The 25,317-nt window shown below is 40.6% G+C and overlaps 3 protein-coding genes across 4 annotated transcripts; 1 reads left to right on the top strand and 2 right to left on the bottom strand.

Annotated features, from left to right (window-relative positions):
* Positions 1-224: 224 nt before the first annotated feature.
* On the bottom strand, positions 225-3,537 carry CA2H7orf25 (chromosome A2 C7orf25 homolog). 2 transcript variants are annotated; one of them, XM_043588508.1, is made up of 3 exons: positions 3,388-3,537; positions 2,876-2,973; positions 225-2,410 (listed from the first exon to the last, which is right to left on the bottom strand). In XM_043588508.1, exon 3 carries the CDS (start codon positions 2,387-2,389, stop codon positions 1,124-1,126), a length of 1,266 nt encoding a protein of 421 aa, XP_043444443.1. In that variant the 5' UTR covers positions 2,390-2,410; positions 2,876-2,973; positions 3,388-3,537; the 3' UTR covers positions 225-1,123. The 2 variants fall into 2 exon arrangements, with proteins under 2 accessions (XP_043444443.1, XP_043444442.1); XM_043588507.1 differs by lacking the exon at positions 2,876-2,973.
* Positions 3,538-8,244: 4,707 nt separating this feature from the next.
* PSMA2 (proteasome 20S subunit alpha 2) lies at positions 8,245-19,084 on the bottom strand. The gene is made up of 8 exons (XM_043588505.1): positions 18,967-19,084; positions 14,975-15,051; positions 13,886-14,018; positions 12,318-12,440; positions 11,483-11,564; positions 9,710-9,783; positions 8,614-8,671; positions 8,245-8,526 (listed from the first exon to the last, which is right to left on the bottom strand). Exons 1-8 carry the CDS (start codon positions 19,005-19,007, stop codon positions 8,410-8,412), a joined length of 705 nt encoding a protein of 234 aa, XP_043444440.1. The 5' UTR covers positions 19,008-19,084; the 3' UTR covers positions 8,245-8,409.
* Positions 19,085-19,171: 87 nt separating this feature from the next.
* MRPL32 (mitochondrial ribosomal protein L32) lies at positions 19,172-23,587 on the top strand. The gene is made up of 3 exons (XM_043588506.1): positions 19,172-19,377; positions 20,755-20,936; positions 23,028-23,587. The coding sequence occupies exons 1-3, from the start codon at positions 19,248-19,250 to the stop codon at positions 23,280-23,282; spliced, it is 567 nt and encodes a 188-aa protein (XP_043444441.1). The 5' UTR covers positions 19,172-19,247; the 3' UTR covers positions 23,283-23,587.
* The last annotated feature ends 1,730 nt before the right edge of the window (positions 23,588-25,317 follow it).

Below are 25,317 nucleotides of genomic sequence, written 5' to 3'. Positions count from 1 at the left end.
ACAAACACTGTGGCTAGAAGCTGAGTTTCCCTTCTCACAGAACAGTAAAGTTGGCGCAACAGAAAGAGGTTAGGCTGTGGCAATGTGTTCTAATACCATTTCCTACGCTTAGCTTGCATTAACACTTAAGCTCCAAGGTGTAATGTCCCATTTTTTAAAATGCTGTCAGTACCTATCTACTTTGCTAATTTTGTTTTGCTTTGCTGTAAATGAAGCACCTAGGGCAATGTGGACATAAAAATTTATTTTTAATTACAAATTGTGTCGTGCAACAAGTATGGAATCTCCCCTACCACCATTTCACAAGAGTGAAGTAATGCAGTTGTTACTTGCCACTTGCAAAAGAAACAGTAAAGGCAGTATTTATAAGTCAAATACTTGCACTATGGGAACTATTTGTACTTTAAAGTAAAATGTGATTTAAATGCTTAATTCTTTTACCATTTATTCAAATTACGATTTTGCCTTAAATATCCCAGCTTTACAGGAGTGGGACTGCTGCTTACCTTTCTTTTCACAAAGGCGTATCCATAGGCTCATGGGACTCCCATGACCAGTATTCACTTTATTTTCCTCTACATTAATGTACTCTTTAACCACCAGAGTATGCCTGACACATAGCAACCAAGGAAGTTCCTTTTCATTGATAATGGCCATAACTTTACAATCTAAAACTAATCATAAACTATTACTTCCCAGCCTCAACCCACATCAACTGATCAATCACCATAATGAAAAACAAGCTTCAAGAGTTTTCTCCAGATATTTAATGCAAGATGCAGTGTAGCCCTATTCCATGAAATGCTGATGACCACTAGGGGGCTGTTGCCCTACTCAATCAAACAAAAGTACCACAACACAGCTAAAAGCTTTAATATAGATGTATTTCTGTTCTTAACTGCTATCATGTAGACAGTCTGATAAATAAGGTTGTCTCTTGTGCTTTTGCTACTGCTGTAGGAGTTTATATATTTTATAGATGACACACACAATCAACTCTACTGGTTTAAGAGTTCTAAATGTTATGTGTACTATAGACCTTTTTTTCTTCCCCATTTAAGATGGGAAGACCCAGCCTTTGGTATAAGTAACTTACTTCCATGACAATATTTAAAGGATATCATTAGTGTTCGCTGTCAGTTGTGTCGTCTTTTGGTAAGGGGGTGGCCAGGGCCTCTTTGCTCTCAGTAAGCGCTCTGGGCTGGTGGATAAACACACTAAATTTAACACCCTGGTTGTTGGCAGCTCTGACAAAACCACTATTGGCAGTCATTGTGATGGCTTTTAGAGTGTCTCCCGTCCCAAAAATTGTTAATGAGCGGCTATTGATTTTTGAACTGGCCACTAGTCTCAAGGCACGCTCAGAAGGCTGGTCTGGCACCACATTAATTTGTTTAATTAGCATAGTGGCCCTCTCTCTCTCCCCAGGTCCTCCTAAGGTATCTAGAATAGACTGAAAGTCCTTGACAGCAGATTCACAAGCAAACAACTCTTTGTCCTTCATAAACGCCTCCAGCTGTGGTAACACCTGCTCTTTCCTCTCTTGCTCGGCTTGTTCTGTGAGCACTTTTTCTTTGAAGATAAAGTGGCAGCCTCCATAGCTGAGGGCAGATACGTATGTGATTAAAGTAGTAATGTCCAGATTTACCCTTTTGCACACATCAACCTTAATTTCTGTTGGAAACGCAACACTTGCTAGTATATTTTCTCGGTCTACTCTGGTCACTTGCAAAAGTTCAGGGCCTTCGTCATCGGACTCACTCTCGCTTGGTTGGAGCTCTTCAGGGTGATCTAACAGAGAGTTAACCGCTACTATGTCCCCTCGCACGGATATGCCCATTTCTTGGAGCTTCTCCGCCATGGGGCTGGAGACACTGTTGTAAAACGCAAAGATGATGTGAGGATTGCTATACTGCACTGGCTGCTGGTGACTGGCCTGGAGGAAGTCTTCAGCCTGCTCAATGATGCTCTTGTCACCATACTGGCCCCTGCCCAGCCAAATGTTGTGTAGAGCTTCAGCCTTGCGGCCAATGGCTTTCACCCACGTATGACCACCGTTTGCAACTACATCCACCACAAGGGTCTGCTTTTCTCCCAAGGTATCTGTGTAACCAAAGACATGAAGAACACTAACAACTTCTTCCAAGTTTTCTGCTGATTCCACAATGGCTCTTAGGTGTGTTAGATTAGTGCTCTGTAAATGGGATTCCTTAATAGCTACTTTCCCAGCTTCTACTTTCTGTAGGAATTTTAATTCTGCCTTCAATTTGCTGCACAGCTTTGCACCACCTTCTATACCACCTTTCCTTGATCGAGAAAGTGATTCCGCTCTCTTGATCAGTTCCTTGGCTATGGCGATTCGTTCACAGAGCATGGCGTGTGCAGACATGCTGACGGCATTATTCCTTTCCTATGAAAAGAAACAAGACAAGGCAAATTGAAATAGTCCTCAAAAATCATGGCAATCAATTCTTCACTGAGGACTACATAAGTTCAATCTAGCAACAAAGCTTATGGAGTCTGAGTCTATGAACCTGGACTTGGGCATGACTGATTTGGGAGTGACTCCCTCCTCTGACAACTAAGGATGATACCTGTATTTCTGAACTCTTCCTTTGGTATGCCGGGTTCGACACACTTTTTAGACCTTTATTTTTTTTTCAGTTTGAAGGTAGTATTCGGCACGTCCCAGGTCAGAATAAAGTGCAGTTGTTCAGCAATCTACTACATAAGGGATTCGCTCAGCAGCAGCTTTGCTGTTTGGTGGGAGAGCAATTTTATAAAAGGCTGGGAAAGTGTAGAGAACGTGACTAGATTAAAAATGACTAGCCGGTTATAGCAAATTGTCCAAACCCATACTGTAAGCCTTTCTAACCTTTTCCTCCTTCGTGAGTCGCTCTCCTTGACGTGACTGCCTCGTGCTATGCCACGGGCACACGGTACACCCGCCGAGGAATCAAGACTGCCCCGTTCCTGCATTTGACGTCAACACAGTATATTTTAAAAGAGCTACGGGACCCACCAACTCGGCTCCCGCTCACACCAGGAAGGAAGGACAAGCCGAAGATTAACTAGACCCCACGAGTGCAGCCCGTGACGACCCGAAGGTCTGCGGAGCCTTCCGGGGGCGGAGGGGGCGGTGGGCATTGGGCCCTGGAACCCTAACGGGTCCGCCCGCACAGCAGGACCCCGCCACGCAGACTCGGGCTCAAACAGCCCCCGAAACCAGCGCCGGGCGTGGAGGCCAGAGCGGGGACGGAGGGGGGAGGGGGGAGGACGCGGCGGCCGGGAGCCGGCCCCCTCCCCCCGCCAGGCCGGCCGGCCCAGCCCCCTCCCGGTCTCGGTAGTGGCGCCCCGTTCCCTCCCTCTGCCTCCCCGGCTCCTCACCGGCAGCGCCAGGACCGGGAGCGCGAGCAAGCGGGCACGTGCGTGCGCGAGGCCGGGACCCGCCGGGAAACCTCGTCTGGCGGACCCCACCCCACTCTAGCCGCCGCGGCTGCTCAGCCCGCGCGAGCGCCGCCGCCTCGGCAGCCTCTCGCGTCACGTGGCCCCGCGCCGGGTGACGCCGAGCCCGCGAGTCCCAGGCGGCAGCGCGATCTACCGAGCGTGGCTGACGCTAACGCGGCGGCCATGTTTGTTGAGGGCACCCGGCTTCTCGCACGCACGGAGCAGGGAGGCACCGGGGGGTCGCGGCCACTTGGGCCCAGGAAAGGAGCGGAGGCGAAGCTCGCGGGGCTGGGCATCATTCCCAGTGGGTCGTCGGCCCCTCGGTCTAGGAGGCCGACCCCGCACCCTAGGTCTTAGGCTCGGTTGGACTTTCCCTGGGGCGGGAGTCGTGCATTTTGGTGGAGAAAACTCCCAGTTGTGCCCAAGTACCCCACTCCTGCTGTCAAGCTCAAACCCCTACCAAGTGACAGGCAGCGGTGGTTCCAGAAAGATTTTCAGCTCATTTTAATATAAGAGGAGACAGGCAGGAAGCTTGTCAAAGGTGTCACAGCTGGTAAGTGCCGGAACTGGGAGTCCGGATTCCAAGCCAAAGCACTTTCTACTGCACCATCCTGGGCTCTCATTGAAAGTGTGGTATCAGAGATATGCTGCCTTTCTGAAGAGGACAAATAATCGGATGGCTTCTGAGGGAGGAACTTATATTAGGCTAACAAGAGTGTCCAAAGTCAACCAAAAGGTTAGGACTTTTGATAAAGCTAATTTTAAAAAATTAAAATGGGCTTCAAGTTAATATTAATCCCATGTGTGCCTGCTCCTTCCCCAAGCCTTACTTGAATGGCAGTCTTAGGAAAGAAAAAGCAACAGACCCACGAAAATAAAAAGAACAAGAAATGAGACTGCACATGAGATATGTCAACACATTTTTGGAAGGCCAAGAGCAAATAATAACATCTATTCAATGCTTATTATATGGCAGGTGTTACTCTAAGTACTTTTCACATATTAACTTATTTGATCCTCTTCGCAAACTGAAAGGTAAATATATTTTACAGGTAGTCACCACAAAGAGGTTGTTTAACCCAGGCAGCCTCTCTGTAAATGGAGCAGTGAGCACAGTGGAGAAAGTGTCTACAGCAAGTGACTGACAGAGCAGAGCCCAAAAAGGTTTTGGAACTGCAGGTGCCTGGAAGACAGAAGGGAGGAGAGCAGTGAGGCAGGACTGAAAATGGGCACGGCTTCAGTCTGTGAGAACAAACAGCCAAATGCTCTCTCAGGTGCAGTGCAAGCTGGACAGCTAGCCACCCTTCCCTGGGTAGAAAACTAGAGTTTACCATGTCGAAGGCAGGGAGTCAGAGGGATTCGAGACACATTATGAAGTGACAGTCTCCTATGGAATGTGAAATACTATTAGTCCCTCCTCTGCCCCTCCCAGGATGCAGACGCTCCTCTCCCTATTTTTCTCTGGAGAAGCCGAGCAAATGAAAGACCACAGAAAATGGCCTCTGGCAGGATCCCTAAGTAGGCGCGGGGCTCGCAAACACAGTGCTTCCAAACATTCTTGTGTTTGAAATTTGAAGTAAACATAAAGCAGAACAAATGGCTTTGAAAAGTATTCTATAACTAGCATCCTCAGATAAAAGGTGTTCCATTCATGAAACACGAGGACTTTTTTAAGGGAAAGGTGACAAAGAATGAGTTTTCTTTTTTTTTTTTTTTTTTAATGTTTATTTTTGAGAAAGAGCATGCACGCGAGTGGGGGAAGGGCAGAGAGAGGGAGACTGAGGATCAGAAGGGGGCTCCGCACTGAAAACAGAGAACCCAGTGCAGGACTCATGAACCAAACCATGAGATCGTGACCTAAGCACAAGTCGGAGGCTTAACCAACTAAGTCACCCAGGTGCCCCAAGAATGAGTTTTTCAAAATTAAAAATGGTATCGCCAATGTTAAAGTATCAATGAAAGAGTAGGAAGAATGGGTAAAACTGTACTAGAATGCACAATAAAGACAGGTGAAAACCTTAGCAAAAAATGTTTCTCAAACACTATGAAATTTACCAAAACTGAAAGATCTTAGTTTCTACAGTGAAAAGGCCTCCTGAGTTAAGAAACCCAAAGACAGACATGTCATTGTGAAATTTCAAAATGCTGCAGATAAAAGTCCTAAGAACTGCAAAGGAGAAAAAAGTTATACCAGCCAATGGAGAGAGAACATAGTTTCAAAACTGCAACTGGCTGGATTAGGGCAGAAAGACAGAAGGTTCCAAGACAGAAACTTCTGGAGGTGTTGGGGAACCAGGGTGGGGGATTGGAGGACTGAGGAGAGAACCGTTAAGGTAACTTGACACGATATACTGAGGAAAACGGTATGCAGGTTTTACGATCCTGTCACGGGAATCTGGGAGTTAGTGATGGCTACACAGAACACAAAGAAGTGAAGCAGTATTACCTGCAGGAAGATTATTTAGGAAACGGGGTAACAGCATACTTCCATAGCCATAACAGAAACTTTTAAACTGAATATTATGATCTAATTAAACTGAGGCAGAGAGAAGGGAGGGAGAGTTCCGAATTCCCATCTTGCAGGATATAAAGTTTATATAGTGGCTCAACTTCAGGAATCTGGAGATAACTGGATAAGCCTACTGTGTGAAATATGGAGGACAGTACCTGCTGGAAAACCTAAAAAAGTTCAAAGTGATGAAACGCAGGGGCACAGCCTTTGATGAAGTGTTAGAATTATCGAACTTTTTAAATATGCTCATGCTTAGGAAGCTGTCGCTCACGTGGAGTTACGTGACAGAGGTGGGGTTAAGGGCTGACTTGGCGGTTTCAGTCCCTGAACATGTGAAAGCTCTTTCGATCCTCCTTATCATCCAGTCAGTGCCCAGTGAACCGGTGCTCGAGAACTATAAAGGTCAGTATTGCCCCTCATCCTTATCTCGCCTTTCCAACTCCCTCCTGCCCCCACATGTGAATTTTAAACATTTCCATGGTTCATAACTAATTATTCTGCCAACTTCAGTGAGGAACTAGAAAAGAGGAAGGACAGCACAAGTGGAGGCAAACTTTTTAAGACTGGGAAGATACAAAATGAACTGAGAATGGAGGGGGCTGTGCACATGAGGAGCACTGTGACACGTAAGTGGATTAAAAGCGGCTCAACTCCACAAGCTAGAGATGACTGAAGGGTTGTGGGGCATTCTGGGATGCAGTGGGTCATAAGTCCAAAGAACTGAGTTCCCCAAGAACTGAGACAAAAAGGAATGGCTTAATTTTAAGGTTAATGAAAAGAATAAACTGAGAACAAAGGTAAAAGTGTTCTAGGCAGCTTCAGTTGAACTAGGCTTTGCATTTAGTGGGGCAAGAGGCAAGAACAGAATATGGACATAAATCTGCTTCAGTGAGTTAGTTTTTCCTCCCTTTATTCTGCGGACTTACTCTGTTAGCCCCCATTAGGAATCTTACACACATTTTCCTTTTGTCCCTAATATGCCTGCCTTATGTTTCCCTTCTTTGATTTGTAGGATTTTGGCATTCCTCTAGTTTTTGAATATTGGATAGAAGGGAGGGCTTATGCAAATCAAAGGCAGCTAAACCTTAGAGTACTTGACCGTCAACCCTGCCAGGCCTTTCATTGGCATCATCAAATTCTGTCCTTAGAAAACCCTCTGAGATAATTACCTGTACAGTCACTTAGCCTGTAAATGAGAGTTAAGACCTGACCCCAAACCCATTCCTTTTTACCACTATGTTCTCTTTCCAGTGTGCAATATACCAAGAGCCCATGACAGGACAGATGATTAGATAAGGCCTTCAAGACCAACATCTTGATGTTGGGTATCAAGTTGCCATCTTCCATCTTTCATAATAATCCTGCCGCTGCCTATGCTAAGATATGGTGCTGTCGTGATTGTGGGAGCAGAACTGGGAATCCTGACCAAACTGTCCAAGGTAAGACTCTTTTCTCCTACACTCAGCTAAATCTTAATCAAGATCTTTTGAGCCACATTTAAATCATAGAACTACATACTGTATCTTTGTTGGTAAGAATGATGTTCATAATCTCTGTTCTGTGAGCCAAACTAATGATGATTTCTCTTATCCTAACAAGCTTTAAAAAACAAAAAAACTAAGCAAATGTCTACACATCTGATGAAAACAGAGTTCGCGTTATTTGCCTGTTTGTATGGGCCTTAATTTAAAGCCAAAGTTCTGATTACACTGAGATAACATGAATAAGGGAGACCCTTAAGCCATAGTTTTGATGTTTAAGTATTAGGATTTTATTTCCATACTCACGTTTATCCTCGAGTTTAAAAAGTCTAGTAGAATCTAAGGGACTCCTTTTAAATACATTTACCTACTTGTGATGGAGAAACCAATAGGAACCAGTACATCATTTTTATCCACTTGCATCATGTATCTCCTATAGGAGACTCTTTGGCCTGGCACTCTTCACAGCTCCAGTGCAATCTCAGTGTGCTACAGTTTCACTGATCCACACCTAATGGTGCCTACAAAGCACCCATGCTTCCCATCTTGTCTCATGAATCCATGAAAGCCTGCAGATTCTCCCAGCTCTAAAAGCAGTGTTTACTAAAATCAGCATTTTGCTTTCCTGAAACATGGACAACATCTGATAGTAAAGAGGTTAACAAGATTTGACTTAACCAAAATTGCATGAAGATTAAAGAGTGTGTCACCATTCTGCTCTGCAATGTAGTTTCCAGAAGTCAACTGTGATAAAAAGCAGGAGATAACTATTTTAAAATTCTACTAACTCCTAAAAAGCTGAAGTTGGATTTAACAGTTTATTATGATTTATAAGTGTCATTTTAAAAACATCTGTCCATTAAACCATGTAGAAATAAGTATGCAAAAAGTCTGCAAAACAAAACATACTTTAAACATGTTTAAGTAGAGGGATTATTTGAAATTCCGGATTTTTCAGTCACTTCATTATTATGCTATTGCAGCCAAGTAATCCTTAACTTCAGTCGGAGTAAGCCTCCTGAATCCGGCTTCATTGCAGATTCCAACCTCTATGTTGTCTTCTGTCATCTGCCCTTCAAAGCTTTCCTATTGAAGAGGAAGGGCAAAAGGTCAGTTTTCCAAGCACTTAATTATAAACTCATTATAAATCCCATTGTTAGAAATTGTGCTAACCTTTAGAGTTAATATGGCTGTGTGAATGGCATCTTCAAGTTCCAGGTCTTCGTTATATCTAAAGAATTTTTTGAAAAGGCAATGATTTATAGCAGAACTTACATTATTTATGGTTACTTAAACATGACAGCAGCAATGAGAATTTCTCAAAATCTAAAACGCTCCTAAAAATACTAAGCTACAGATTAATTCTTTTAGTCCACTCATTGTGATAGCTGTCCCCCAATAATAAATTGATGCTTGTAATCGTAATAGCAGTATAAATATTTTAATATAATCAGAATGTGGTGGCAATATTATAATTTTTTTAAATAAAGAAATCAGACCTTTGCTAAAATTTCTTTTGTTTGTTCTTGTAAGTTTTAACTTCATGTGAAATGTTTAAAGACTATTAATACGTAAAAGGAAAAGGAAAGTGCTTTAGGAAAGATCTTAAAATTATTTGTTTACTGATTAATCCCATGTCTAAAATTTTTCATAATCTTTTAACATTATGTGAAAAATGTACTGAAAGGTTCATCTGCTGGTTATATAGAGTTAATTATAAATTTTTGCCGTTCAAAATGCGTGTAGGACATTTTTCGGTGGACCAATGCTGAGAAGATAGCTGGAAATAAGAGCAGTGACAGCAGATTTTTACACAGTACCACACTTTTCATCCAGCACATACAACAATCCACTGCCAATACCAGGAACTCAGCTTCACCATTTTTTTCTGTAACTGTCATAAGGTAAACGGTTATCACTTACGTCACTTAAATTTTCCACCCCAATTTTTTACTCCAATTCCAACTATTTTTTCTTTGAGATTGTAGGAGGAAAAATGAAGTAAAAAATAAAAACAATTAAATTTAGGAAAAATCCCAAAGAATGCAGAAATAAAAGTTCTTAAGAAATAAATAATATTACCACTTAATATACTGAAGACTAGGGAGCCAGGGTGAAGAGAAGTTTTTACTTTATTTGTAACTAGGCTAAACAAATGAGTGTTTGAATATAAAGTAATAAATGTGTTTAGATTCGGGATACTAATTGTTTAAAAACACTGAGAACCATAAAGTGAGATTGCTAAGAAATTGAGTTTCAGTAAGCCTACCTTTTCTCTAGGAAAGTCTTCCCATTCACATAGTTCTTTCCCATTGCTGTGGCTTTCCATGCAAAGTAAGCTCCCTAATCAGGAAGAGAAGGGAAACACATTTTAAATCATTAATCTAGTTATATCACTCTGCCGTTTCTTTTTTAGGTCTATAAATTTGTCTCTAACAGTTCACAGAATATTTGGAATATAATGAAGTATGTCACAAGAGAGGCTACTTTCTAAAAAGATTAGAGAGCTAAACAACAAAGAGGAACAAAGATACCTCTGGAGATTATGGAGAAGTTCAGTAATTGACAGCTTTCTCAGCTATTTACATCCATCAAAACTCATCAAATTGTACACTTTGCATATGTGTGATTTATGGTTACAATTTATGTGAAAAAGTCAGTTAAAGGCTACAGGTTCACTTACAACAAATAATCAAAAGTAATATTTCAGCATATTAGGATTGAAGGACTCTAGAATCATATATATATGTATATATATGTGTATATATATATATGTGTATACATACACATATACACACACACACACACACACACACACACACACACACACACACACATATGTGAGAAAAATGGTAACCAAGTCTTTATCATCACTGCTGAACAAAGTAAAAAGAGACAGTATTTCATTAAAAATATTTTGAAGTTTTGGGCCACCTGGATGGCTCAGTCAGTTGAATGTCCAACTCTCAGTTTCAGCTCAGATCATGACCTCATGGTTTCATGAGTCCAAGCCCCGTGTCAGGCTCTATGCTGACAGTGCGGAGCCTGCTTGGGGTTCTCTTTCTCCCTGTCTTTACTCACACTGTCTCTGTCTCTCTCAAAAATAAATAAATAAAACTTAAAAAAATTTTTAAAAAATATTTTGTAATTTTGGTATTTTGTAATCTAATGTTTAATGAAAGCAGCAATATGTTGCATATAACATGGCCTCATCTGTTGAAAAAAATACATATGCACACACATTAAGAAAAATACTGAAAGAAATACACCAAACATTCTTTAAAAGAAACAACTGCCTTTGAAATAAAGCAGGGAAGAAAAGGGCAAAAGATGAAACCTGGATTCCAGTGATGATGGCTTCTGCTACCCACTGGGAAGAAAGCTAAGAGGGCATGTCATTTAGTTCCAGAGGCTCAGAGATGGGGTAACAGACACTGTCAGAACTCCCAGAATACTTGTTTTTTCTTCCGGCTTTCCTCAGACAAGGAAGAAACTTGTGGAAGAAACTTCCTCACACAGTTGCAGAGCACTAGTAGCCCCTCTGAATGCCTTCTAACTCAGATGCCGATCTCCTGCTTTAGAGTAGACGGACTCACCCACTTTGCACAACACTGTCTTCAAGAGTCATGTCTGTGTGTGTAATTACAGTCATACTCCAAGTCGGCCCCAGGATTAAACAGATGGCAAGGAGTGCAGCACTGTCTTCTAGACCCAAATCTTTCATCGGAATATTTCTCAAAGTAATAAAACTCCACAGATTTAAAGAGATTTGATAACTATTTCAAGAAATCATTCCACTGTGTGAACTTAATGAATACGAAAAGGAAGAAGAACAGAGAACGCAGACCTAATGTACCCTCTTCAATCAGAAGACTGAATTACCAACATTTTAAATGTACAAATGCACTACTCCACATGTTCTAAAGCCCAAATGAAAAAGAAAAAAGAAAATACTGCTAAATTTTAAACTTTTTATGGTTTTTGTTTTTATTAGCTGTTCAAAGGGTACTTTAATCCCTCCGGTATATCTGATAATACTTACAGATGGATCTGACTGAAATAAATACGGTCGCCCCTCATTCCAACCACAAATTAGTAAAGAAACTCCAAATGGCCGAACACCACTAAAGAAAGGAGAAACAAAAATTATTTGGCATCTTCATGGTGTTAAAATCAACCTAAGGTAGGAATTTATTAACACTTTCAAGTCTTAACAAAGCAAATCATCAGGTAAAATGAACTAGACTTTTAAGTTCCTTAAACAGTATTTAGTATCTTTCTGAACAAATCAATTCAAAAACAAATTCTCTTTATGGTACTAAGGAACACTAGTCAAATCATTTTGGTAAATGGAGTGACACAAATTTTGGAGTTAATAAGCGTGGAGTAACATTTTGTGTCTTAACAAAGGACAACTTTCAACAAATGCAGTTTTTTTCCACTAGCTTTACACGTTAGCAAGTACTTTTATACTATCTCATCCACGTGTATACCCAGATTCAAGAGAATTACAATGAATATGGATGTGTCCAACAGCTATTGCTTTCATTATGTGCTTATAATCATTTATAGTTGGAAAGATAAATTTGGAAGCAGAAATAACTGCCTGCCCATAGGGAAGTGTTTCAGTCACTGGCAAAAGGGTTTTATTGAGAAGCCGCATTTTGCTAGTACATCAACAGCAAGAAAACACTCCAATCTCTTCCTTAAAAAATATTCTAGCTCCAACTAAGATCAGAAATATTCATCATAGTAATTTTCTCTACTTGTTCAATAAATACAGGAATAGTAAGTCCTCTTTTTAAATACACCTACTCTTCTAAAATGTTTTCTTTTTTCTAATTCATGATGCATTTCAAGTAATAAAATCAACTTACCCTGACTGAGTATATTCTTGCATCACAGAAGCTACTCTCTGTACCAACTGAGCTGTGGGAATGGGTTCTTGGTACACGAGATAGTACTGCTGAGCTAGTTTTCGAGCTCTGTGCACAAGCACTCTAACAAACAAGGAAGAAATAAGACTTCATGAAAATCTTGACACTCGGCTCCTTAACGACTCTTCTTCTACAGGCATATACCTACAGCACAAGTCTTACATGCTTCTATGGAATAGTAACGATCAGCTCAAAGCCAGTCTTGCTCTTACATCTGGTTACAGTTATCTTACACGAAAACAGAGCCACACAGAGGAGCTGAGCCACAGGAGACGAGACAAGGACAAGGCAAAAGGAAGAAAATTAGGAACAAGGGGTACCAGTCAGCTCGGTACTAACAGATTTAGCATACACAATGGGAGCCTCATCTCCCTCCATGGCTTCTTCAAGATTGTGCCCCCTTTCCTGAGGGCAGTCACCCTGTCTTTGTATCTTAGTCAAGCCAACACACATAAATGCCCACATGATCACTCACTCGCGCGCGCGCACACACACACACACACACACACACACACACACAATTTGGGGCATATCTTTCTCACTCTACTTCAATCTTTTTGCTACTCTGCACTTCAAAGAGTACCCTTAAGAGATTAAGGAACAGCAAGAAACTACTTAGAACATAAAAAATAACAAATGTATTAAATAATAAGAATATTCTATATAATAATCAAATTAGCAAGACAAATAGATGTACCTTTACCTGCTCCTAAACTACTCATGTGAACCATCACCCCCAGTGTAATACTCAGTTTGTCTTCCGCTGTCCTGTCCTCACACTTTACCCCATCAGTGCACTGCAGCATCCCTTCTACACAGCGGCAACGGGATCCACTGTAGTGAGGCTTGACCACATTCCAGCAACTGTGGCTTTTTCCAACTCATGAAAGTGAAACTTTGGCTCTGTCTTGTTCCCCCAAAATCAGGAATGAAGTTAATTGTTTTTTCTTTCTTTACTTCCTTTGCTTTACTCGTTAAGTGGCAAACATACAAAGTTGCCAATCTCTTTCAACTTGCTGGTACCCTGATGTTTCAGGGGCCTTGAGAATTTTGTCCCTTTGCTAAGAACAAAAATATAATGGGGATAACTCTGAATGGGATGGTAATGTTTTCTTTTGCTGCCTTGTAACTTTTTTTTTTTAAATATAGTTTACTATAACTTGTATTGGTTTGGTTTTTAAAATACATGAGAGAACAGCAAATCCTCTGAAGCCCAGCCCTTGGATGGAAAAAAAGGGGTGTGATCAGAGGGGAAAAACCACTAAACAGATAAGAGAATTACTGGATCTCCTCTTTTACAATGCAGTGGCACTGAGTTATCCTTAAAGCAACCCTTGGTCTATTCCATGCAGACAGACTAAATTCAGCTGCCCGTGATGCTGCTGTTGCTAAGAAAAGCACAAAAATGAAGAGTTGGGAGATTAAAGGAAAAACATCCCTTGATTTTTCTCCTCAAAGTGTATAAGCAGCTCATAAAACAGTGAGGAAAAACAAATAGTACAAAGTACCTGTAATCTGGGCCCATGCCACTATACACCAAGCCTATATGCTTGGTGATTGGTTCCACTTTGTGTACACTTCGCTCGTCATACAGAATGGATTTCTGTTTCTTCTCGGTTGCCAATACCACACCATTTGCAGCTTTAAAAAAACAAAACAAAACAAAACAAAACAAAAAACAGTGCTAAATGTTTAGTCACTTAAAGATTCTGCTTCAACAGTTTTCTACTTATGGATGCATTTTACCCAAATTCCTTTATTTCTTATTTATAAAACTTTTTCTGTATTAAAATCACCTAAGATGATAAATTCAGGGCATCTGGGTGGCTCAGTCAGTTAAACATCTGACTCTTGATTTCGGCTCAGGTCATGATCTTAGGGTTCATGGGACTGACCCCCCTGTCCGGCTCAGTGCTGACAGCTCAGAGCCTGGAGCCTGCTCTGGATTCTGTGTCTCCCTTTCTCTCTGCCCCTCCCCTGCTTGTTCTCTCTCTCTCTCTCTCTCTCTCAAAAATAAATAATCAAAAAAAATTTTTTAAAAATGGTAAATCCATTTTTCCCTCATTGGTCATCTCTATTATGCTAAGGAATCCCTATAGGTAAATGCATTACCCAATATTCCAGAACACCGAAGAGTCCAAAGAGTCTGTACCTTTTAGATCTGCTTGGCTATTGTTCTTGTAATTTGAAATTTAAAATCAATGATACAGGCTTTTTTTAAAAAAAGGGTATCTTTAGATGAAGTTTTATAATTAAATTTTTCTAAATTATAGAAAGGATAAAAACTGCCACAGAATAGTGATTATTATCAGTGGAAAAACAAAAGAATGCTCAGTTTTTCTCAATGCGAAAGACTACTTGTGGGTTATTACAACTAAAAGATAAAGGAGCTATATTTATTTTGAAAAAAAAATTAATCATCTTCTTGTACTCATTGGCTTATTACTTTTCTTTAAACTTCAAAATACTGTAAATCAACAGAAAGAACTATTAAAAATTATGCTGCCCTATTTATTTATATTAATCACTAATTAATTCCAAAAGCACTTTAGGATAACTATTAACAGGCATGTGAAATGAATGAAACATTTAATTACCTTTAATTCCCACTGAAGGGGCTCCTCCAGCTACAGCAGCCAAAGCATATTCAATCTGGACAAGTTTACCAGATGGGCTTAAAAAGAAACAAAGGTATTTGCTAAATTCACATATTTTCAAATATGTATAATAGGAATATCTCTAGGAGAGGGCAGATATATAAGTCAAATCCATTAACCAAATACCAAGGAATAGCTGGGCTTTCACATTATATAAAGCTGTACAGAAATTGAGGATACCAGGCAATTTGTACATATACATAGTAAAGCACTTAGCTTTCCTTTCCCCCCCCCTCCTTCTTGTCTGACTCTTTAAGCACCATCATTATTACTGTTGCCTTTTATCACTCACCAACCTTGTGACTTCAGGCAAGTTACTTAATCCTGCTGTGTCTCAGTTTTCACATCCATAAAATGGGGATAATAGTACTACAGCCATTTTAGAAGTTTGTTGTGAAGATTAAATAAAGGGATGCCTTTTGTTCCTGGCACAAAATCAGCAGCAAGTAAATACCAAATAGTGTTATTAAGAACAGGTATATGTCTGTTAAATACCAAATAACAGCATAGATTTCATATCGGTGGAGTTCCACATTTTAGAAAGTAGGCATAGCCTAAGATGTAAGACCTAGAGAGTTATCAACCACGACAAAGTATCTTCTATATAAGCTATTTCTAGAAGCTGTGAGCTGGCGATACCTAACATACCTGATTTCATGGGTTTGGTAGCCAGATTCTAGCCCTAACCTGGCTTTTAAGATCATACGTTATTTCGAACCAGTTGTTGAGTTAAAATCATCGTAAACTAACCTGATTTCACAGTTAAAAAGTTTTTGAGTGAAAGTAGTTTGTCCAGAATGACATAGCTTGGTCTGTGTCTCTAGTCTACTAGTGAAAATAAAACTTGAGTTTCAGAAGGTCATTTATCTTCATAAAATTATGGATACTCTCATGTCACCCAAGCCTCAGCTTTGTTCCAGACACACAGACTACTCTTAGAATTCAAAAACCCCTTTGACAAGCTAACCCCCTCTGTCTGCAATGCATTTCACCCTTGTCTGGTGAACTCCTTCCTCCTGGTCATCCTTTAGTCTTCAGTAGAAATGCCATTCATGTCCTTAAAGAAGCTGTCCTGTCACAGGGACTAGGCTGAATCACACACACTCATGCCTATGGTGCCCCATACTTCCTCTCTGGCTAAGATTCATCATGCTTAAATTACTCATACAATGTTCGCCTTCCTCAACAAAGTCTAAGCTCTGTTTGGTCAGTATCCTAACGTACAACCTAGTACCAGGAGTCCGCATCATTTAGCTGACAGAGACACAAAGGAGACCTATTTAAGGGATAAGCCTAAGTGTGACAGTTTAAAGACTCTTAAGTGACAAAAGCAGTTAACTTGAGTGGAATAACATTAATAGGTATTTAAATTTTTAAAATTAGGCTGTAGTTGTTAGTCACTATTTCAATAATCATATGACCCACTAGGTCCATCTGGCTTTCAATTATTGCTCAACATCGAGCTCAAATACACTTGGGAACATTTTATAAGGCTCAGGTAAACTTAAACTTACCTTTTCACTGTTCCCCACAATCACCTGCATGAACATCTACTGTTACATCTTCCTGTATGAAAGCTCGCCCATCTGTGAGCTCACTGAGCAATCAACCATCTGTGTATTCAGTCACACAACTAGCCCATTCCAAAGCACCAGCACCTCTACCTGGGATAACCGATACAGCCTTCTAACTAGTTTTCCTCTTTCCCACCCTTACTTTTATCCCACCAGTCAGTTACCTTTGTACCAGGTCACCTGTCACTTAAATATAACTTCCTGGTTCACTTAAAATACAAACTTCTGGGGCGCCTGGGTGGCTCAGTCGGTTGAGCGTCTGACTTCGGTTCAGGTCATGATCTCACACGGTCCGTGAGTTCGAGCCCCGCGTCGGGCTCTGTGCTGACACCTCAGAGCCTGGAGCCTGCTTCGGATTCTGTATCTCCCTCTCTCTCTGACCCTCCCCCCGTTCATGCTCTGTCTCTGTCTCAAAAATAAACAAACATTAAAAATTAAAAAAAAAAAAAAATACAAACTTCTTCTGGCCTGCCAGGCTCTTCAAGATCGGCCCTACCCACACTAACTCTTTGCTCACTATACTCTAGCACACTGGCCTTATTATCAATTCCTGTAAGAGTTCAAGCTCTTTCCAACTTCAGGACTTTCATTTATCCTCTTTCCTCTGTCCATAAGTCTCTCTACCCCTAAATCTTCAAATTGTTTGCTCTTTTTCACCTTCTTGTCTCAAAAATCACCCTCAAGCACTGGCTTTTCCTGACTATCCAATCTACAGTTATGCTGCTTCTTTTAGGCTCTTTCAATAAAATTCCTGAGTAAAACATTTTTCAGAATGTATTAGTAGACACCAATTTGTTTACTCATTTACTGTCAATATCCTCAACTGAATGTAATTCACATGAATGAACACTTTTTCATCCTATAACACAGCCTCATCACTTTCATCATTAAGAGTTTGATTCTAATTACAACAGGCGAGAAACACATTTTTAAAATCTAAAACAGAGTTGAACCATTATGTTAAAAAAAAGTTTATTTTACTAAAGACATTATTACAGAAGGATTTAGCTCCTGATGATATTTGATTGTTTCGGCTCCAGTTATTCTAAAGAAAGAATTACACTCTCTTAAAGATACAGAACCAAGTTTGCTTTGTTCACAAATATGAACAGTGACTATTTAGCAAATATTGTTCTCTATCATTGTATATAAGACCTTTGATTTACAAAATTTCATTTCATTCAAAGGTTAAAACACCCTCATTTATCACTGAAAACTGTGAAGTTTACACTTGGAAAGTACTTTACTTTTTTAGTATATTACTATTTTACTATTTTAAAAAGATATCTAACAGTAATAGGAAATGTATTAATTTTGTCATCAGAAAGAACCCAGTTTGAATGTGACCTCAGCTACTCATCTAAGACCCTGGACAAGTAACTTAATTTGACCAACCTGTGGTTGGTTCATCTGTAAGATATTGAGATAACGTTTATCTCACATGATAGGAGGAAGAAATGGAGTAGGTTAAGTTGCACCCACACATAAAGTACTCAACAAGTTGGATCCTGCTTGCCTTCAGTTGCCAGATACAACTACATTTCAACTAAATGGGAGATTACCGATCCGTAAGAAAATGGTAAAACTGAATCATTACCCGGTCGATTTATTAAACCCTTCGCTGCGCTGACGGTTTCTTACATTGTGAGCAATATTGAAAAGTATACGTATTATTTTAATCCTTTGTTCTAAAACAGAAAAGCCTACAATCTTTTGCAAAGTAAAGACATTCCCCTCCCCCCCCCCAAATGTAAATGTAGTGTAGTAGTTTGGGGCCCACAAACACTAAGTGACACAGAGAGATTCGCGCTTTCCTTTTTAGTCCTTAAACTTCTAACAGGGGCATGGAAGAAACCGAAAGCGGGAAGAGGTTTCTAAGTACCAAAGGGAGACTAAGACTCAGACCAAACTGTAACGGTGAGGTTTTCAGAAGAGAAAAGGGGACCTCAGAGATTTGACCAAGATTCTAAGCTCCAGAAGCTCCCCAATCAGGCCTACGTGGTGGGTCTGGAAGGAAATCCCGAGTTCCGAACGGGACACCCGGAGACAGCTAATCCAAAACTGCCTTATTCTCTAGTTTCCAAAGAGAAAGCAAATCCCTGACTGAAGGCCTTACCCTCCCTCAGCCCCAAGGTCGCCCTGGATCCCCAAAACCGCGTTCCCGCGGCTTCCCGGCATCGGGGTTTTCAGGCCGCGGGCGAGCCAAGCAAATGACTTTGCAAACTCGCGTTTCCATCCCTATTTCCTACTGTGCCCCCCGGAAGCATTAAGCCAAAGACTAGGCCGGAAAGAAAACTAGAAGCCGGGGAGTTCCTGCAACCTCGACTACGCGGAGGGCTTTCGGTGCCCCTTCCATACCTGAATGTAGTCAGCGAAAAGCTGTAACCGCGCTCCGCCATCTTTGCCTGGAGTGCCAAAGCACATCCGCACACATGCGCACTGGCGCCGGTTTCTTTTCATTTCCCCTCCCCGCTCCTTCCTTTCTCTCTCTCTGATTGGAGGAGAGTCAGAGCCGTTCCAGGGACCTGCTGGGCGTTGTAGTTCCAGTAGCCAGGTTTGTCGGACTCTGCATCTGTGCGCATGCTCGAGATGGGGCCGGGAGCCAATAGCCAGGTGGGAGTGGTCTTCAGGCGAGGAAGATGGCGTCGGCCATGCTGGTCCTGGTGGTTCCTCCGTGGCCGGCAGCCCGGGGACTCCTCCAGAACTGTTGGGAACGACTGCAACGGAAACTTTGGCAGAGCTGGCGAGGCTTTCCCAGTTCCCCGTGGGGTACGTAAGCTATGCCGCCGTGGAGGAGGGATTAGATGAGAGGACCCCAAGCATCGTGGTGAACGCTGCTCATATTTCGCCCTCGTCCCGCGCTTTGATCCGCTGCCGCCGGTGGGGACGTTGTCCGGGTTAATTCCTTACTTAGAAACTAAAAACAGCTGGTTTTGCTTCCCTTCGCCCTGAAAAACAGAAAACGTTCTTTGTCCTTTTCGCACAAGCAATGTAACCGAAGCCCATCTTAGATCAGGGGCGCTGCAGTCTGGATCCTGTTTCCTTATCAGCCTCTCAACCCCTGAAGCGATTTGCCCTCCTTTGTGGTGTTTGAGCTCGGCAGTTGAATACTGTTGATATCGGTGTGTTCCCTGGGAACTAATTTCAGTTAGAAGTATCTTGAAGGTTAAAATTTCATTGCTTTGACATTTACATCTATCCTTAATTCTAAGGTATTACGAACATAATACCCCGGGAGTCTGAACCGAGAGTCCCCGATATGCCAAAGCCTACATGTGCTTCCTAGGAAATCTCCACACCATCCCTTTAGGTACCACTGCTTTTCAACGGAAGAAGTAGGCTCGTGAGGGCCTCAAGGTCACACGGGCCAAGCTGTTAACCACTGAGCTATGCCTAACAATACTTCTACAGATATACTGAAAAGGAATATCGGTTGTTAAATGTTAGCTTTGTATATTTTTAAGAGCTCCTAAAACCAAAAGAAGTATTCCAGGTTTGAGGAACAGCAGGAAAAGGATAAAGGAGTCTTTTTGACTTGATCAGCCATTTAGGAAAACAAAACGTGATACTTTATAGTCATATAAGTAAATATTATATAGAGTGGTGAGTTCTTTAGAGAATGGATAATAAATATTATGAAGAACTAAGTGATGTAAAGGGCCTACCAGGTTATATGACAAAGGAGCTAACTCAATTGGAATATAAAAAAAGGGCGGGGGGCACGGTGGCAATAGACAGTTACTTGAGTGAAGGTTGGAAGTACATTTTGGGAATCTCAAGCTTAGATTGACTTGTAAAGTAAATAGGAACTGCCTACCCAGTAGCATGTGGAGTTTGAGTGATTTATTCATGTTTACCAAACCCGTGGGTTCTGTATTTCAAAAGGTGAGAAGTCTGGGTAGAATTTCACAGATTCATTTCAGCAGGTGCCTCTAAAAAAAATTCTGTTTGTGTTGTTTAAAATTGTGTATAAGTTTTAGTGTATTTTAATAGCCAAGGTTTCTGTTAAATGCCTATTGAATGTAATATTCTAAACTTTATATAGGGCTGTTGACATCACTGTTGGTTGTTAAGGAGAATGATACCTGTAAACAGTCATTTTGAAGCTAGAAATCCATTCTGCATTTCCATGTTTTGTTTTTATAGGACCAGCATTAGCGGTCCAAGGTCCAGCAGTATTTACAGAACCAGCAAATGATACTAATGGAAGTAAGGAGATCTCCAGCCTTTTGGATAGTATTTTTTGGATGGCAGCTCCTAAAAACAGACGCAGCATTGAAGTTAACCGCTGTAGGAGAAGAAACCCTCAGAAGCTTATTAAAGTTAAGGTAATACACTGATTTTTGTGGGTTTGCTTTCTCTCATATCCACCACTGCATGTCTTCTGGTACTTATATGGCCTATCAGTAAATCATCCTTAGAGCTTATATGTACTTTGCTCTGGCCTCTTCGCTATGTATGTATGTATGTCAATTGTCCTATAGCCTAAATATTAGGACCACAGTTGAGAGTTTGGAATCTGGGCAGAGGACTGGGTTGTGAAGAACCTGTGTGACTTTTGTTAGGAGCTGGTGATTTGGAATTATATGTGGGTAAACATCTTAATTAGGGCAGAACCTAAAATTAAAGTCAGGAGCAGTAGATATATTGGGTCCTGTGTTTTACTAGCCCTTACGTATTTATTCTCTTCTTCACTGTGATCATTAAAATGCTGTGAAGGAAAATCCTTAGGTAGGTAATAAAAATGGCTAATATCTGTTAAATACCTACGATGGATATAAGTGCTTTATGTGAATTATCTCATCAAATCCTCACAACAGCCCTCCAAAGTAAATATAGCTTTGCTCATTTTTAGGATGAAGACATTACTGCAAAAAGAATTTGACTGTAGTCACAAACTGTCAAGTGATAGAGCCAGGATTTGAGCCTAGGCAGTCTGATTGTTGAACTCACATTCTTCTCTTGAAACTTTCTGGTGTGTTCCTGTCCTCAGACAATTCCAGGTCTCCACACCCGCTCCCTGCCCCCATAGATACACTCTTCATTAATCTAGTAGACAGAAATTAGAGTGTTTACTACCTTTGATTTGTTCACTTAAGGCTTTACCAGCCATCATTTGAGTGGTTCTCCTCCATAACATTCCGCAGCAGCTCAGTACAGGTGAAACTCAAGAACAGAGAATCGACTTGCATAAACTTCCACATTCAGTATTAAACCACACCCTTAGAACTGAAGCCAAAAAGTATTACTGAGTCACATTTGGAACTGGACTTAAAGTCTAGAGCTGAAAAGTATGTCCTTAATTAAAGCAACAATAATTTATACAATTTGGTTGAGAGAACCGAAGATTTTCAGAATGAGAGCCTATACCAGTCTGCGACATGATTTTATTTTGAGGGAAAAGGATATCACCCTGTGTATTCATTTTCCTCACTAAATTGTTTTCTGCCACACACGGTACATTTTGTTGCTGTCGTGGTCAGGAAGAGAGCACCGACTTCACGTATAGCTCCTGTACCTCTGGTTAGACATGCAGTCCAGTGTCATGAGGAAAATGAGAAATTGGCGAGGCAAGTCATTTGCAGGGTTCTTTGCTCCTTTCAAAAAATGAAGTTGTTTTTGTCCTTGCCTCACAAACGTTTATATGTTAATCTCATGAAGTGGTTGGAATTTCTTTGATGCTCCTATTTACAATTTTTCTTTTCTATTTCAAATCTACCTTTAGAACATTGTTGAAGAGATTTCTATAGAGGTTATAAATGCCTTATGAAAGTAGGGCAGACATGTATAAAAACTCATTAAATTACTTTCAAATTGTAGCATAACAAGAGAGTTTTATGTTAAGGATTACAATCAGTCTTCATTCTTAAAAAGAAAAATTATACCATATGCCAACTATTATACCATATATGATACATATACTATTATACCATATGTTTCATACAGGAATTTAGGGTACACCGATAAATAGGGGAAGCCAATTTTAATGTTTGTCGCCTTGTTTTCCCCACAGTAAATTGAAAGAAAAAATGAGTTCCATATCCCTTGGCTACATTTAGATGCCAGCCATATGGATCTCCCCATTGTGTTGAAGGACTCCTTATTAGATGTTTAGTATTTGAAGGTGGGGTAATAGAGTTCATTTTACATAATATGCCTGTATGGTTAAGAAAAATGTACCAAGTTCATACTTGGTAAACCTGAGTTCTAGTCCCACTTTTTCTATTAATTGAAATTCATTTGTCCTCTGTTTCCTTATCAAAGTGAGGTTGAACTACATGGTGCATGCATGACCTTATGCAACGTGAACAGTCCAAGAAAGTTCAAGTGTGAGCGTCATTCCTGTCCGTGATTGATGTGCATTATTATGCTTCTTGTTAAAACAGGATTTTGTTGTTTTTTTGTTTGACTTTTTAAAGAACAATATTGATGTGTGTCCTGAATGTGGTCACCTGAAACTGAAGCACGTCCTTTGTGGCTATTGCTATGAGAAGGTGTGCAAGGAGACGGCAGAAATCAGAAGACAGATAGGGAAACAAGAAGGGGGACCGTTCAAGGCTCCTCCCGTGGAGACTGTGGTGCTGTACACAGGAGAGGCACCATCTGAACAAGATCAGGGTAAGAGAATCATTGAACGAGACAGGAAGCGACCGTCCTGGTTCACCCAGCATTAAGACCAAAGGTATTCGAGGAAGATAACTTCATATAAAACACTTGTCCTGAAGAGAGGAAGATGCTTTGTTTTCATGTTGATTTTATGCCTGTTTTAAAATCACCAGTATAGTTTAAAACATTCTCTCAAAGCAGTTACTTTTATGTGGGTTAATTTGAAGAATATACCAGGAGTAAACTCTGAAAATGCTTGTTTATGCAGAGGCACAATGGATTAATATGTGCATTTCTGTTACACTGTAAGGTTTTGAGTAAACCTAACATTTCCAGTACAGAAAAATAAACAATGTAAAATTCTTAGCAAAGATCACATGTTTTGGAGGTGCCTGGGTGGCTCAGTTGGTTAAGCGTCTGACTCTTGATTTCAGCTCAGGTCATGATCTCGGGTTCATGAGGGCGGGCCCCACATCAGACTCTGTGGTAACATCCAGGGGCCTGCTTGGGATTCTGTCTCCCTCGCTCTTGGCCCCTCCCCTGCTCAGTCTCATTCTCTCAAAATAAAAAAAAATAAAAAAAAAAAAGTATGTGTTCTGGTTCTGGTTTTGTTTTCTAGTGATTTGTCTTACACAAAAATACACAGATACTTTTAGTTAAGTAACACCTGAAAATAGGTTAATTTGAATTCTGGGTATTGTTTCTTCAAATGGTGGTAGTGGCAGTAAGAGAAGGTTTGTTCGGTTTTGTTTTAGCAAATTAGAATTTCCTTTGGTGGAACTCACTTTATATGGGTATATTATGTTAATTTAGATAGAAAGCTCTTCATATTTTACATTAAATCAAAATGACGTTCAGAATTTATTGGATAGCTCATGAGATTTGTACTTTATAGTTTTGAAAGAGATTTTTTTTAATTTTTATTTTTTATGTTTTTATTTTATTTTTGAGAGAGAGAGAGACAGAGTACAAGCAGTCAAGGGGCAGAGAAAGGGAGACACAGAATCCAAAGCAAGCTCCAGGCTCTGAGCTGTCAGCACAGAGCCTGACGCGGGGCTCAAACTCACGGACCGTGGCTTGAGCCACCCAGGCGCCCCTGGAAGAGATTTTTAACAGATGTGAGTAAATTCACTAGTCCGCAGAAAATGTACTAAGAATGTTGTCTTTTGTGTTTTTCTTCTAGAATGTCCTTTTATTTTATTTTTCACTTTATCTCTTTGTAGCAATGGCATTTTTAACATAATTCATTTCAAATTTCCCTCTTCGTGCTCCATTCTTGTGTCTATCCTGAACCTGAAGTTGGCTATTTTATGTGTCTCCTGCCTCATCAAAAAAAAGAAAAAGTGAGAAAACTTATTAAAACACAAAAACACACAGATAAATAAGGGAATTACAATTAAATGGAAAATTAGTAGGCAAAATAATATAAAACCTAGAGATACATTTAAATGCATGCCACTGTAGCCTGAATATTTTTTGGAAGTAGGCAGGGAATTCAACTAGGAACTTTTTCCTTGAAAGAACCTACGAGGGTAAACCCTCACAAGGTAAGACACATGATCCAGAAATATACCACATTCTTCATACTCAAACCTGAGGGCTGTTTCTCCCATGGGATTTCATAGCGAGGATTCTGTGATGTAATAATCGATGTTAGTATTCCTAGAAGGAAATGAACCAATTTCATGAGGTACAGTATAGACCAGTACTGCGTTGTGGTACAATTTAGTAAAAGCAAATCCTTAAAACTTCCAAAGTATTGGAATCCCAGTAAGTAACTTTTGACTCTATCCAAGCATGAAATTAAGATTCTGGAAGAATTAATTATGTGGGTAATCATATGAAGGCAGTCATCTGCAGATCATTATTTCTTAATGTTGATAAGCTTTAGAAGTGCTGTGTGTCGAACTTAAGGTGGAATAGGTGATTCATGAAAGCTGAGGCCAGTGAAGTACATGCCTGAATCTTCCCACCGCCTACTCAGCCTCCCCGTGGACAACAGGTTGTGTAGTGTGCCCCTAGGTAACGTGCTGTCCTTGATTTAGCAGCTCCACACACAGACCTGGTGAGCATATGTGGGCAGGTCACTTTGCTATTCATGGA

The sequence above is a fragment of the Prionailurus bengalensis genome, chromosome A2 (assembly GCF_016509475.1).
Source record: "Prionailurus bengalensis isolate Pbe53 chromosome A2, Fcat_Pben_1.1_paternal_pri, whole genome shotgun sequence".
Taxonomy (NCBI): domain Eukaryota; kingdom Metazoa; phylum Chordata; class Mammalia; order Carnivora; family Felidae; genus Prionailurus; species Prionailurus bengalensis.
Note: the sequence above shows the minus strand (reverse complement) of the source record. Positions and strands in the feature narration are given on the sequence as shown.

What these genes read in the sequence shown, in the direction of transcription:
- CA2H7orf25 (XM_043588508.1), bottom strand. Translation starts at nt 2,389, where the DNA reads ATGTCTGCACACGCCATGCTCTGTGAACGAATCGCCATAGCCAAGGAA.
- PSMA2 (XM_043588505.1), bottom strand. Translation starts at nt 19,007, where the DNA reads ATGGCGGAGCGCGGTTACAGCTTTTCGCTGACTACATTCAG. An exon ending in GGCATGGGCCCAGATTACAG is followed by an intron (nt 12,441 to 13,885) that starts GTACTTTGTACT and finishes CTTGTTTGTTAG; the next exon opens with AGTGCTTGTGCACAGAGCTC. An exon ending in CAGCCATATTAACTCTAAAG is followed by an intron (nt 8,527 to 8,613) that starts GTTAGCACAATT and finishes CCTCTTCAATAG; the next exon opens with GAAAGCTTTGAAGGGCAGAT.
- MRPL32 (XM_043588506.1), top strand. Translation starts at nt 19,248, where the DNA reads ATGGCGTCGGCCATGCTGGTCCTGGTGGTTCCTCCGTGGCCGGCAGCC. An exon ending in CTTTCCCAGTTCCCCGTGGG is followed by an intron (nt 19,378 to 20,754) that starts GTACGTAAGCTA and finishes TTGTTTTTATAG; the next exon opens with GACCAGCATTAGCGGTCCAA. An exon ending in AGAAGCTTATTAAAGTTAAG is followed by an intron (nt 20,937 to 23,027) that starts GTAATACACTGA and finishes GACTTTTTAAAG; the next exon opens with AACAATATTGATGTGTGTCC.